At 39.7% G+C, this 14,948-nt stretch overlaps 1 protein-coding gene across 2 annotated transcripts in view; it reads right to left on the bottom strand.

Moving 5' to 3' along the window:
- Positions 1-13,991, bottom strand: part of ELAVL4 (ELAV like RNA binding protein 4) — a 63,461-nt gene extending 49,470 nt beyond the window's left edge. For both annotated transcript variants that reach the window (XM_086462024.1, XM_086462025.1), the window contains exon 1: positions 13,875-13,991. In XM_086462024.1, the coding sequence (XP_086318150.1) occupies positions 13,875-13,991 (117 nt within the window). The remainder of the gene's footprint in view (positions 1-13,874) is intronic.
- Between the last annotated feature and the right edge of the window lie 957 nt (positions 13,992-14,948).

The following is a 14,948-nucleotide window of genomic DNA, read 5'->3' as shown; positions in this document are numbered from 1 at the left end:
CTATTAGATGGGTTACACAATTAGCTCAGGCTAAAACCCCTTAGTACCCCTTGCATCCCACAGACCATGGACTCTTAAAGGCTGGTGGCAGGGACCTGTCCTACTTCTGCACCAAAAGACAGCCCTCAACGGCTCCTGGCCACCTGTGACCCCAGGGGTCACTGTCCGCCTGCACTAAAGGTCTGTAATGTTTTCAAACCAGAATAAAGGCAATGCAGTCAGGCTCTGCCTTCTGAAGGAACATCTATTTCCTCATGAATCACCCCTCTACTTCTGCCAAATTTGTACCAGGCAACTCCGTACCTAAAATTTTACAAGGGCTTTATTTCTTTCACCATTCAGGATTGCTCCTTATTCTCTCCTTTTCAACTGGATCTACTACTGGTTCTTTCAAGATGCATATGAACACTAAAGGAATCTGAAAAAACGAAACAATCTCAACAATAAGATGAGATCTTTCTTCAACTAAAACTCCAAGCCAAGATTTGATTAAAACATCCTCTTTCTCCACGGATTGCATTTTACTAGGCAGATACCACAAAGGAAAGAGGTCTCCAGCAACAGCCTTGTCCCTCTTGAAAAAGAAACTGCGACTAACAAAAACCATATTTAAAATCTGCGCTAGCGGGGTGATAAAAAAGAAACACCACCGAAAACATTAAGTATATGAGCCAACCCCTGAAAGACTGGATAAGATTTCTCAAAAGCCTGGATACTACGATAATAACAACAGTAATCCAAGATCATGGTAGAGATCAACAGATCCTCAGTCTAAAGGTCACACAGCTGAAAAATACACTGAAATGGATGCAAAGGAAATTGAGAAAGTATTTTTATATTTTTTGTTACTTTCTGAATTTTTGTAGCTCAGTTTTGTTTCTTAATCACTACCTACTTCTTTAGTTTACTGGCTGTACTACTGAGTGATATATTACTAAGCTGTAACTGAATTACATTACTGACTTGGGAATATGTACGTTGCACTATGTGCTGACACACAGATTCCTATGGGTACATACATGTTCATGTAAGAAGCAGACAGCTGCAAGTCTTCAGCTGCTGTACACCTGCCACAATTCCACTTTATGTTTTTCCCTTTAAGAAAATAAACTAGAATCATTTGAAACCTGAGAGTTTAGACAGTGAAAGCTGTATTACAAGCCATACTGAAACCTAAAAAAAATTAAAAATCTACTTACCAGAAGGCAGAGCAAGACAGAGCAAGGCCCTCCGTGAAGCCCAGGAACATCCAACCCCCACCACTGTTATTTCTACTGAAGTTCTAGAAACAAAAGCTACAATTTTCAGAACCCCTTAAGCAATTCAAGATTCATTAATGTTCACTGCAATAGGATTTCAGCTCCTAAGCCATTAAGTTGTTCTGAAAATGTTGCCCATGCATTTTTCATGCAAAGGCAGGCTTATATTAGGCAGGAATGGATGGCTTAGCAAAACACACACCACAACCAAGATGCTTTAAGGCTCTGTCCTCAACAGGACCTTAATGAGGACACACTGGCAAATGCAATTAGGAAACACTAATAAACATGTGTACATCTCAACTGCTGGCAACAACATCTCTATGGATACCGCTGCTTGCAGATCTAAGCCAGACCCCAAAACAGGACGTAGCTGAACCTCATAGTTTCTCCATCACTAGAAGTGTTAGCTTACTGCAAAGTAACAGCATATTTCTCTTCAAATTGTACTGGATCAGTAATAAAGAAGAAATTTACATCTTTCCTACATTTCACCTGTAAGTCTAGAGCCCTGTACTGCACTAATACTGCTTATGGAAATAATATTTTCATGAAATATAGGCATTCCTCCTTCTGTAACATACCTATAGTAGAAAAAGTCACAGTGAATTACTCCAAACATTACACCATCTTAAAGGTCATGAACAGATAACAAAAATTGAAGACTTGAGAAATTTCTGGTGGAAAAATGATCAGAAATGACCTTCTAGTACACAGAGGCAGCTGTTTACTCTGATGGTCTCACAAAAAGAAATGTCTACACAATGGCTTAAATGACAGTAAGTTTTAACATACTGTATGGGATAAATATCTCAGTAATACTTCAAACTATCTCATGCATAAAAGCATCTATGTTAAGCTCAAAGACCCATTACCATTGCTTAATAACATGTTATTCATCAATAAAGGACAAAATATCAAATACATACACACGTATCTGTCACAGGTCAGGCTAACAGATCCTAATGGTTTATCCTGGACAAACTTTCATTAATCTCTGTACTAAGGAACGAAAGCATTCCACAGGCCAAATCAAACACCCTTATTCCAATAACTAAGATGCCCCCTAAAATTTCTAAATGAAATATTCAAATTCACCAAATTTTTATTCAAATAAACAAACATACCCTGAACACCAAAAAATTAAAAATCTTTCAAAACTCCTCTCAAAAAAACCCAAGCAGACCTCATGTACAACATACTGCTGGTTAAAACACACTCTGCTAATGCACCCAACAGGAGCCCTGCTGATCCCTGCCCCTGCTCAGATCCAGGTGCTTGTGGACAGGGTGGGACCCAGGCTGTCCTAGCTGTCCTGACTCACAATCCATATGTTTCATTTTACTTAGATGTCAATAGGCAACAGAAAAATGGCAACATAATTAGAGATTACTAGACAGAAAAGCCCTAACAGTCTAAACACGTAAGAACAGCTTACTTGAGAAAGTCAAAATAACCAAGTTACCGTCTGTTGGCTACCTTTCCCTTACACTACCCAGCAGTCATAGGCAGACTCTTTAAATTTCCAGGTGGATCCACTCCACCCATGTGTTTCACCTCAAAAAAGGAGAACTCAGTGACTGAAGTGACATTTCTGTCATTATTAGAACTAATGTATCACCTAAGCATCCCTGATCACCGAGGCATTAAGCCTAGGTGTCCTGATCCAGCCTGGTGCAGAAATGCTAGAGGAGAACATGGCTTCTACAGCCGCCGCAATAGTTACATATGGCTGCAAAGCTTCTTGATAATCACAAAGAACATCACACACAAATAACATTCATTTTTGCATATAGCAAAGACTAATGATAGAAATTAAACTCAACAATTTCTACCCCAGTAAGCATCTACATTTGTGAACACTTCTTTCAGTAGTTGGGTAATGACAAGCACAGACAATAAAAAAAGGATTCTAAAAATACACTAATCTTTTTCCTGGATTAGTGTGTCTACAGTTAAATATAAACTGTGCTCTATAAATTATCAAACACAATGTCAAATTCTGAAGTGCGCTCCGGAATCTCTCTCAGAGCACACGAAATACAGAATGATAATTTTGTCCTGGCCCAGTTAGTCTAAAGAACAATATGCTACTGTGCTAGATCATGGAGTTAGTTCCCATCAGCAGTCACACTAAAAATGGCCAGAGCCACCACCGTAGCTGCACATTGAATTTTTCAGGACCCTCTGCATCAAGCAAAGAGATTAATTCCCTGAACAGCTGCTTTCACAGGAAGGGAATCGACAGCAACATTGCCATAGTATAGCTGGCACACGCATATTAGAAAGAATTTCCGACATTCACGCTTTCTGCTAAAAATCAACTTCCCACTACTCATCTACTGCCAGTAACTTCATTTGGAACAAAGATATACACAGAACAGTATTAGAACTATTTTCATTTAAGGAGCATTTATTTACATGCACTATTACTTCTATGGTGTCGTGATTGTGCCTTCTGCTCTACAGAAGTAATAGGATGAGCCTTTACCCACAAGTTCTTCTGCACAAAGTAAAAAGTCACTGACCACCATTCAAAGATCAAGGATGACCAGTAGAAGATGAACACAAGTACAGCAATTAACAGCCACATTTATAAACCCTCCAATCAAGTAAAGAAAACAAATACCCCCAAATATCTCTGATGCCAAATGCAGAATGCATCAACACTTCACTACAGTGTAGTGACTCAAACACAGGTTATTTCATGCCATCGAGCCATGAATTTTATATTATCTAACATCAAACTGCTGATGGCTATGCAAGCCTACATGTCAGCTTAGAAGCAGTGAGAAAAGGCATGGCCTCCTCCCCAGATTTGCATTCAACTCAGTAAAAAGGTTTTTGCCCATGTGGTTTACTATGACCCTCTCAAACCAGCACTATTATAAACAGTTGACTTCCACACACCTTAAGCACACCACAGACATCCAAGTGTTTAAATTAATCTCCATGTTTAGCAAAAAATACCCAATGAGATATCTCCCGAGGAAGTTTAACCTAGAAATAATAATTCTCAAAGTCACAAATAACAGTTTTGCTTTTAATAACATAGCGAAACGTAGACTTCTGGCAACTGTCCTGACCTGCAGCAGGAGAGACAGAGGTACTGTGCTGGTTCCTGAAATTCCATGTCCTTGCTGGGCAACTAAATATAACGTTACAAGAGGAGTCAGATCTACCTTAAATTATACAACTGTATTGCCATCTTTCCTAGTTCCCCAGTACGCAATAATGACAGATTCATAAGGGGAAGAAAAATAAAAAAGGACAAGCTTCCTTCTTCCTTCGTGCCCCTACAAAAGCTTTTCAACAGCACTCAACCTGGGAGTAAATACTTTGCAGCGCTCAGAAAAAAACAATCAGCTACTCCAAACAAGCGCGCGTGCAGATACAGGCCGACACATGGGGCCCAAGCGCAGTGCAGTTACCTGCTCCAGCAGAAATCGTTTGGTCTCTACATGGAGCGTCAGATGGGACGCTCTCACCAGACGTCCCTCAGGAAGCAAAAAACAGAGGAAGCTGTTTAGTTTCCCTCCTACAGCTCGGTGAATGCACCCGGGTATGCAGCAGAGTGGCTGGATCTGAAGGACTTACGCTACCAGAAAGGCTCCAGTGGCATTGCTGCCCTCTGCCAACGCTGAAAATCACTTACGTGGACAGACGCATTACGCGTGGAACCTTCTTGAAGCACTGCGAATGACAGAACCACTTCCCATAGTCATTTGTGTCTGTTCTGAAACAAACATACATCATCATATCGCCTTTACCTCCAAGAGTTCTGAATGCTCAAAAGGCAAATACACTACCACCCTGATTCTGAAAAATACCGGCGCACGGCTCCAGACTGGGAAAAATACCAACCATAATGTATAACGAGCTTTTATAGCAATAAAGTTCAATATTAAAACAATAAAATAAACGCAACTAAGTTTGTTGATTTTTCCAGAATTCAAGGACATAATTTCCCATCACAACAGCATCGCTGACGCAATTGCGTGTGCCTTAGCAACAAAGGTGTACTAGAGAATTTTACATACATTATGACTCTAAATATTGTCAGACAGGCTTGTATTTTACTGTACAACTAAACCATTTCCAGAGAGGATGCACAAAGGTTTAGCTATCTTTTTTTTTTAGAAAAATTAATTTTGTTAATATTCTATCTTTTCTTTCCATTTAATTAACAATTCCTAACTGGTTTGCAGCATTTCCTGACTTTGACAGATTTTCTTCTTCCTTGAGGTGAAAGTCCTCACATAAGACACAGTCAAGGGCAGAGCAATAGGTAAGACAGACTCTCAGCTTCCTCCCTACTTTTTGGGGCCCCAAAGAAGCAATAATGCAAAACAGTTCCAAAACAGTTAGAGAAAACAGACTATAGTGACAGAAAATAAAGATCAACCTAACACTGGTTCTATTAAGCTAATTCTTAATGAATTTATGCAAGGAATCTAAATGTTACAAATAAGACAATGTTAGGTAGTTGCAAAAATTAATTGCATTCTTAGTATAATCTCATCTGAAAGTATTTAATTTCTAACACTGATGTTCCAATGCTATTGCAAACTGTCTGAATACTTAAATAAGTAAACAACAAACCAAAGATCTCATCTTCAGTGCCCCAAGCTATCATCCAAAACTGGTTATAATTAAAGGTGTGAACAACAGAGTAACAAACCTGCAAAGTCAAGGTTCTGAGAAATTAATGGCCATCACACCACTGCACCAGTTCAAATTTATCACTCATTATCTCCCTGACTAGCACAGTGCTATTTCACATATTAGTGCCTCCTCTCTCCTCCAAGCCTTTCCTGCCTTTTCTAGATGGCTAATTTTAGACAATTACTGCCTCTGACACATTGAGACCTCTTCTCCTTCCTTTCTTCTTCTTGCTGTAAGGCTAGTGACCTACAAAAGCCCCCTGCACCTAAAATATTCCACTATTTTAGAAAGTAAAGATTGATCATTTGAGGGGGAAAAAAGCAAGCAAGCAAAGCAAGCCTTTGAATATCCATTTCTCCAACATCTTCACACTATCTCAAATGGTTAAATGTACTCAAACACAAAGGCTAAGTCAAGGCACAGGTCTCCATTAAACAATTTTTTATGAGTATTAGATCTATTGTACTTGTTGAATTCAAATGTTAGCCTCCTCTTCACAAAATTCTTTAGAAAATCAAAATGTGCCTTGCTTTTAAAGTTACTTGGAAGTCCTACGCTGCTGGCAACTGGACATTTAAACAAACAATTGGAAAGCACTACATTACGCAAATGCCCTTTCCCTTCTACAAATACCAGCATTTTCCTTAATGTCCATTCAAATGAGAAGGGAAGACACACATGCACGAACACACACAAAAGTACATGCATACCCATCGCTTCCTCCACCCTACTCGGTAAGAAAAAGAAAGAGCAAGACAAGGATAGGAGTGCAATGGGGGAGGGGTGACTTTCCATCAGAGACTAGCAAATTTTACAAAATCTGGCCTATCCTTTACAGAGGTACCACGCTTTTTAACAATGCCTCACTTTCAAAAAGACTGTTTGCGCCCACTTCTCCCCCAAAACCCCAATGACATTGAAAAAATACTGCATTGCAGTATTTGCCAGTGCATCGGAGTGTATCCAGTTAGCTGTCCCACAGACAAACAAATGTACATTTTAATGTGCCCAGGCATGTAAATGAGTCGTCTAGTGAACACAGATTGCCAAAACAGACAAGTGGATTTGTCAAGTTATCTGCATCTCTGTCCCTCCCGCTATAATATTCTCTGCCACTGCCCATTTCTTGCCTGGGGTGTTTGCTGAAATTATTTTGAAAGTGCAAGTTCCCAAAGAAAACAACAAATTCCCCTGCCAGAATCCGGGACGCAATTGTACTTTATTTCTTTCAAAAAAACCTCAGGTGTGGAGTGGCTCTCAGTTATGTACCAACAGTATGACAATTATACACAGAAAATAACCTGCATTTAATTAGTACACTCCCAGCATACCAAGTAGGAAGGTTGAGGAAAAAAATTTCACTGTAACCTAGAATATATTTCAAAAATTTAATACATTATGCAAGATTAACACAACTGGATTTTCTTTCAATAAAGTCACAATATTTAAGAGGACCAAATAAAGATGATGAAGACTATTTCAAACCCATTCAAATGGGATTTTTAAGTATACCCCTTCTAGCTCATTGTAACCATCCTTTGTCACAACAGCTCGGGCTCACTTTGAGAGAGCTCAAAAAGGTAAAATTAATAAAGAGGAAGAAAGCAAAAGAGGCAACCAAGCCAGTCAGCAGTGGAGAGGCACCCCTGTATCTAACATGGGGACTTGATTAGTAGAGTACGTGGGGATAGGATTTTACACTGATGGCTGGTATTCACATTGCATCAATATCCAATTGTAAAATTTCATCCTGACTAGTAGTTCACCCAGATAATTTTTTTTTTTTTAAAAAAGTAATGTCTAGAGGCAACTACATTTTCTCTACCTTTTTGTCTGAACAGAAAGAGGTTTTATGTTTTAATCTTTCTTTAGTATTTGTAGCAATCTTAATTCAATTTCACTAACTTAATAGCTATTTTTCTATATGAGGAATTACAATGGGATCTTTTACATGCAAAAAGAAAATGTCACTATGTACATGCAGGCTGTATTCATTAATATAATCTTAAAACAAAGAAAAGAAGAAGATCGGGGCAGGAACACGTGCACCATAAAACAAAGATTACATTATTTTTAAGTCTTTGTAGAAACACCAAACTGAACAGAAAATGAAAATGTAACTACTAGCTGATGACTCTTAAAACAAACAATGCAGCTGTGTATAATAAAAGGCACCCTTATTTATTGTCATGACTAAGTTAACAGATTTAGAACACAGTATCTCTGTTTTGGACAGAAGAAAAATTATTTTACTCTCACGTACAACTACAATGCATATCAGAATATATCTCTGTGCACATGCATAGACTGTAAAATACACAATTTTACACATGCATACACACCCCCTCAAGATTTCTTCCCCCCCCTACATTGTAAAGCAGTGCAGTTTTCAGACGGCCATTCAATTACTTCTTCACAGAGAGGCTTGCAGCAGAAGCAATACTTAAAATAAACCAAATTAAAAGGGGATTTAATTTCTTCTTATTCATATTTAAACTAAGCACTACCAATCCTGCTTGAATTTGCATTCAAAGTAACCCAGCACCAGAGAAAGGAAAAAAGTAAAAATCTGAAAATCTTAAGATAGAAAGAAAGGCGTGTTCTATATCCTTGCTTTGCTTCTCTTGTGCCTCCTGATGTGTGATAGATGAGCATTTTCTGGGCAACCACATTTTTGTATCTTTTACGCTACCGTCTATCACTTACTAGTCTACTACGCTTTTTTAACACTTCCAGCACCAATAGCTATTTCCCATTATTGTCTGCCACTACAATAAGAGACTATCACAATTAGCAAAATATTCAGCTGCAGTTTAAAAAGTAAAGTTGCCACAAGGAGTCTGACATTGGAAGCGGATATTGCTCCAGCAGAGATATAATAGACTGTGGCTAAAGGTGGGGCTGGAGACGAAGAGAAAAATAATCTCATTTGTGTAAATTCCACTCAGTGCATAAACCCTAGGATATGGTGAACTCCCTTGAACTGATTATTCTGCCATATCACCACATCTGATTTTGTAAAAATACCAATATCACTTAACACAAAATCACTGCTTAGGGTAAATTCATTCTACCTACTGTTCTCATAGGGACATTTGCTGGAAAATTCTAAGAAATGATTTGCAGAAGCTATCAGCTGTGGGAGTTCACTATTATACCTCTGTCAACTTCATTCAATATAATTTACATTTTTTTTTTTTTATACTGCCTCACAGGATTCCTTGCAATTTTTTGCACGTACAGTTTCACAGCAGGGAGGGGGAAGGAAAAAAAAAGAAGATAGATAACCCTCTTTTGCAGAAGAGAAAGAACAGATGCTTAAAACCAGATTTCTAGAAATCACTGTAAGCCTGAGCCAGAAATGTAATTAACACCTATTTATAAAGAATAATTAAAGTTGTGACTGCCACAAAGAACAGCAGAGATAATCGAGGTAGCCCCTGCTTTTTTTTTTTTTTTAGATTTTTTTTTTTTTTTACACTGTTTGCAGTATTCCCACATGATTGCCACCTGCTCCCCCACTCAGCTTCCCCTATGCTCGTTTCCCCGGCAACCTTTCATTGGCTTTTCCTCCCAGCTATCGCTTTCAGTTCGGCTGCTCAGTCTAATCTTATTTGTTTTACACCCATCAAAACAAGCAGCTAGACAAAGACAATCCTGTAAGAATGGGAAAAGACCGTCGCTTTGTTTCCCCGGTTATAATAAATATCCGCGGCAAAAGTCTGCAAAACGTTAAATTAAGGGGGGGGGGGGGGGGCACCTGGGGGGGGGGGGCACCCGCCCCCCAGCATCCCGTGGGGCTGGCAGGAGGGATGGGTATTGTGCGGGTTTGGTCCCAGCCCCCACCCCGGGTCGCCCCGCTCGGCACAGCCCAAAGTCCCCGGCAGTTGTATTTGATCATGCCATTTTGCACAATCTGTAAGGAAAAGCACAAAAGAGGGGACGAGATGAGCACATCCAAGCTCCTCTGCCAGGAGAATATAGTCTAAAAATAGAAATACTATTTTTCACATAAATGGCTTTGACTTCTCTCTGCATTTAAAAAAGGACAAAACAACACAGCTCCCCCCAGCCCCCACCCCGACACAAAAAAAACACACCCTTCCATCCACCCATCCATCCTCTACAGCACCGGCTCCATAGGAAACGCAATACCTGAATTTTAGAGGTGATTATTAGGTTTGTATTTAAGGCTGGTGCAATACAAACGGAGATTAAAAGGCATCATCGGCTGCCCGATCCACCAGGCACATGCGGTACAATGACACCGTGACTGTCAGCAGAGACCATCCTCGCTCGACTGAAATGCAACGTTCAATGGAAACGCCGTGAAGTGCCATCAGTTAGATATGTTAAATAGATATACAGATATATATACACACACAGACATATCCCGCAAAAAAATAAACAAGGCTCTCTAATTTTATTTTATGACTCACGATCTGCCGCCCCGAACAAAAGGAATTCGCGAGGCACACGAGAAGCAAGACAAAACCCCATGAGCAGGCTCTCCCCGTTCACTTACCATTTTCAAGCCATTCCACTCCATCTGTGATCACAAAGATGGACCCTTACAGCCCCTCACAGAGTCAAAAGCAAAAAGAGCGTTATGTAAAAGCTGACATTCCTTCTTACAGCGCTGCTGCCCAACGATGCAACAAAATCGACATATACTAGGCGCTGCAACACATACAAGCCTCCTCCTCTTTTTATGAGGTCATGACAGGAAACTCTTTGAAATACAATATGCAGCATTTACTGAAGCTCATATAAATCACCGTCTTTTAAAATTACCATACCTATTGCGCAGTCCACCAAAAGAAAATTACCAATCTCAAGGCTTTTTTTTCTCCACGCACACACACATCCCCCCCCCCCCCCCCCCCAGGATTGTGCTCTGCATTTGTACCTCCAAAATGTCAATGTGGAAATAACACACCCCCCCCTTAAAAAAAAAAGCCTCTTCCTTTTGCATTTCAGTTAGCCACGTACCAGCCTTGCATTAGAAATGAGCTTTTTTTTTCTTTATTCTGAGACAAATCTCAATTACCTTAAAATGACAAAGTACATCCTTTATTAAAGGATATGCACACATTAAATATGAAAGAGAGAGAGCGAGAGAGAAGGGGAGAGAGAGGGGGGGAAGGGAGAGATCATGTACAAACAAATCAGTAGCAGAAAACTAAATTCATGTGAAAACACAGATTGAGGATGATGCCGATTCGGGGAAAATCTGTATGTTAGCCTCTACATCTACCTCTATATAAACCCGCTACAATCAGATTTTAAATCTACTAATACCTACCATAACCATTCTTAATGGCAAATATTGGGTCTTGAAAGGCTTCAACTCTTCTACAGATTTGCTAAGGTTTCAGGGAATTATTTTTATTATTATTTTTTAAAGATCCACCACGCACAGTGCTAGACGTTTGTGCAGCGAGAATAATAATAATAAATAATAATTAATAGTAAGAATCAGCAGCAGAAGCGCGGTTTGTCCCTGCGGCGGCGGCGCGGTCCCCGTGCGGCAGCCCCGGCGGCGGGCGGAGCGGCGCGGAGCCCTCTGGAACTGCCCTGCCGGCGGCTCCCCGGTACCTCCATTTATGGGACCATCTGTCAGCGGCGGGCGGGCGCTGATTGGCCGCCGCCGCGCGGGGAGGCGTTGCGACATCAGGTGCTATTGAAATTAGCCGCTGCCAGATTGACAATGTTAATGATTTGGTGACCTCTACAACAACAGAGACCAGATTTCTGAACTGCTGCTTGTGTCTAGTAATTAAGGCCTGGTTGAAGAAACAACACGCACCCCTGTATTTGGGGCTTTATTTTTTTTTTAATTTTTTTTTTTTTTTTTTTTTTTAACCTCTTCCCACCCCACCGGCACAGGAGCCCTCGGCCACAGCGATGTCATACCTCGGCCATGCTTCAGTGCCTACATCTTACCTCCTGCACGCCCGGCTCCCAGGTCCGGTGTATTTTAACTACCTTATCTTTTTCGACAGTTGCTTTCCGGAGAAATGCATATTTAATGATCTGCCTCTAGGCTTAAAGGCACAACAAAAGCACTTCGACATGCACTTAAAGCCGCATTTCTTTTCAGGTACTATTGATTTTAATCATCAACCCATCTCTCCTTCCTTTGGCCCTGTGATGTTTTTTAAAATACATATTTTTAGAAGTGGATTTGATATTGCTGCCACTTGACACTGTATGGCACACCTATTTATCAGAGCGCTCCCCCCGAACGGCAGTAGTATTTCAGAATTATTTCACCACCTCGCTTCATTATTCTTCAGCTCTACAGGAAATGAAACAACTGAAAACTTTGGGCATTTAAAAGAATTTTTTTCCTCAGCCTTAGAGAGGAACGTGCTTAACTTAACAATGGACACTCATTAATCCTCCACTCGCTGCCACTGACAAACTAACAAAACTTCACTTCCAAACAGCAATATTTTACCCTCTCCTGACCATGGCAAGTTTATTAAAAATTCTCACAAGTAGAAGCATTCATTTCCTCCTCTTCCTTGGTGTTATTTTCCTAAAGCATGTTTTGGCCAAAGTAACAAGGCATGGCTTTCTGTAATTGCCCCTAGCCTTCAATTTATGTTCCTCTCAACTGAAGCGACCGAGTATTACCCTGTTTAACATACACAGGAATAATTTAATTTTACCATTCACACATTCATTTCAACAGCCAAATACGTTTTTCAAAAATCCAGTATCACCACAAGCGTTTTTAAACATAAGAGCTAAAACCAGAGAAAGCTAGGATGGGCCATGTTACAAGCTCACTCAGATCTTTCCTGGAGAAAGAAAACTGGCTACAATCCCCCAAAACCGTTTTCAAAAATATGTAATCAGATAAATAAAAAGTATAAATATGCCTTCCAAACTGCTAAGCTCTGAACTGACATTCTGCACATTTTAAATTCTTTAAACCACAGACACATTCACACACACACAGACTAAAGATACCGATAAAACATACGAAATACAGTAAGCTTATAAAAAAAAAAAATCAAGCTACAAACAGACCAAGCAAGGAGAAAAATCGCATTTAAAAGACATCATACAACCCATTTGTGGAATGAGCACTGAATTCAATTAAAATATGAACAATGTGAAAGACTGCAGAGGATTTCTCTGCCCATGCATCTTTTTAAGCACATTTGTAGCTTGGTAAAAACTAGTAAAGATAAAACTAGCTCATAAGACACATCTCCTAACTCAAATATTTAAGTGACCTATTAGACTGAACACACAGGCATCAAAATGCTACAGAGCTAGTACATTACCATACATTCTTGTGCAAATATACATCGAATATTAAAGTTAAATTTGTAATGCAAATTTTTACTTAAGGTCTCTTCAGGGGTTAATAACACCAAAGGAGGCATCCAGAAATTATTTTTAAGTCTTTTCAACTTCAGCCTACTTTGTTGCTATAAATTCGTTATGCATATCAAAAGATTCAGCCATTTTTCTGAAACAATAATTGCACACTGCTCCCCTAAAAAATTAGCTATCTTAACCATCTATAAATCGAGATACTCTGCACACTGACCACTTTCCCCAAAAGCACCCCACACACGCAGTCTTTCCAAGGAACACTAAAACAAACGCTCAAATGTCCTCAGAGGCCTCTCTCTGTAAAGACAAAGGCAGAATCCTATTGTTGAAAAAGTCAACCTTATTCTCGTGTTTCCAATAGTACCATTTATCTTTCAGGGTAAGGGACTGACCACCGCATCACGCTTGTGACATTTGTAAAGCATCAGATTCTCAATACAGTCTCTCCAGCATCAGCCAGCAAGCCCCTGAGCAAAGCATATTTTTAATGCAATCTTCCATCCCCACAGAAAGAAACTTGTCTTAAACAGCTAATCCAATATCAAAATGAAATCACAGGGTTGTTTCCCAGCCCCCCCCGCTCCCTCTCCTTACCATAAATGAGCAGTTTCTTGACTCATTAATGACAGTTTCCCTTAAAAGAAGTGATCTCATATCACTGAGCCCCTCTCCACCATGCATACATCCCAAAGGTTGCGGGTATCTTAGCATCAGTAGCCGCTAGCAAGCTCTCTCATACAGAGCCCAGATGGACTATACCAGAAGCCAATTCAGCGTTAATAACTACCTACTCTGTGCAGTTTAGAAGCCTTACGTGGCATAATGTCCTAGGCAACAGCAGCCGATTGAAACCGCAAAAAGACAACCCAATTCTCCAAAAGCATCAAAAGGAAAAAATAATAAATTGAAGAATGATTTTTTAAAAAATCTCTTACTTTCATAAGATTAAACCGAATCCTACACAAACATATGAAAAAGGAGAAAAAAACAGCTGCTGCCCAGAAAAAGTGACAAAATATTACCTCATTATTTAACAAAGCAGCATTAAGCGTCCTGCTGATTTCAAACATCTTGCCACAGATTTTGGTTAAGAGAAACAGAAAGAATCCTTTGCAAGCCCCTCTGTCTGCAAAGGGTTCTTCAATTTTCTTGCGCACAACAGAATAGTCAATATGTTATTTCCCTAGAGTTCGCACATTAAAACATCTAGTCAGTGAGCTGAATTTTCCCCTTATCACACTGTAGACTCCTGTTATATGTACTGCTCTCTTTGCAAGATTAGCCTGCCCCAAACATGGCTGTTGTTTAAACTATTCTTTAAAGTAACAGTTCACTCCATAACCACCAGGTGGGCAGTGTACACAGATTCAAGTAACCATCTTAAAGATTTTTCTTGGAATAGCTGCTGGTTGTGATATACAGCATAAATCCCCCCTACATGTATCAAGCAGGAGAAAAAAAATTCTTTTTTTTTTTGCACCATTTTATGTCCTTTCCTCTCCAGAAGCAAGTCCACACACAAACCCCCCCAAATCAGTTAACTTTTACTGTTGAGGTTTTTTTTTAAAGGGACCTTAAAATTTATACAGGAGCAAGCCATTCAGCAAAAGTGAATGAAATGATAAAACCCAATCAGTTCTGAGAACAAAGTGTAATTAAAAGGCAAAG

The sequence above is a fragment of the Leptosomus discolor genome, chromosome 3 (assembly GCF_034619465.1).
Source record: "Leptosomus discolor isolate bLepDis1 chromosome 3, bLepDis1.hap2, whole genome shotgun sequence".
Lineage (NCBI taxonomy): Eukaryota > Metazoa > Chordata > Aves > Leptosomiformes > Leptosomidae > Leptosomus > Leptosomus discolor.
Note: the sequence above shows the minus strand (reverse complement) of the source record. Positions and strands in the feature narration are given on the sequence as shown.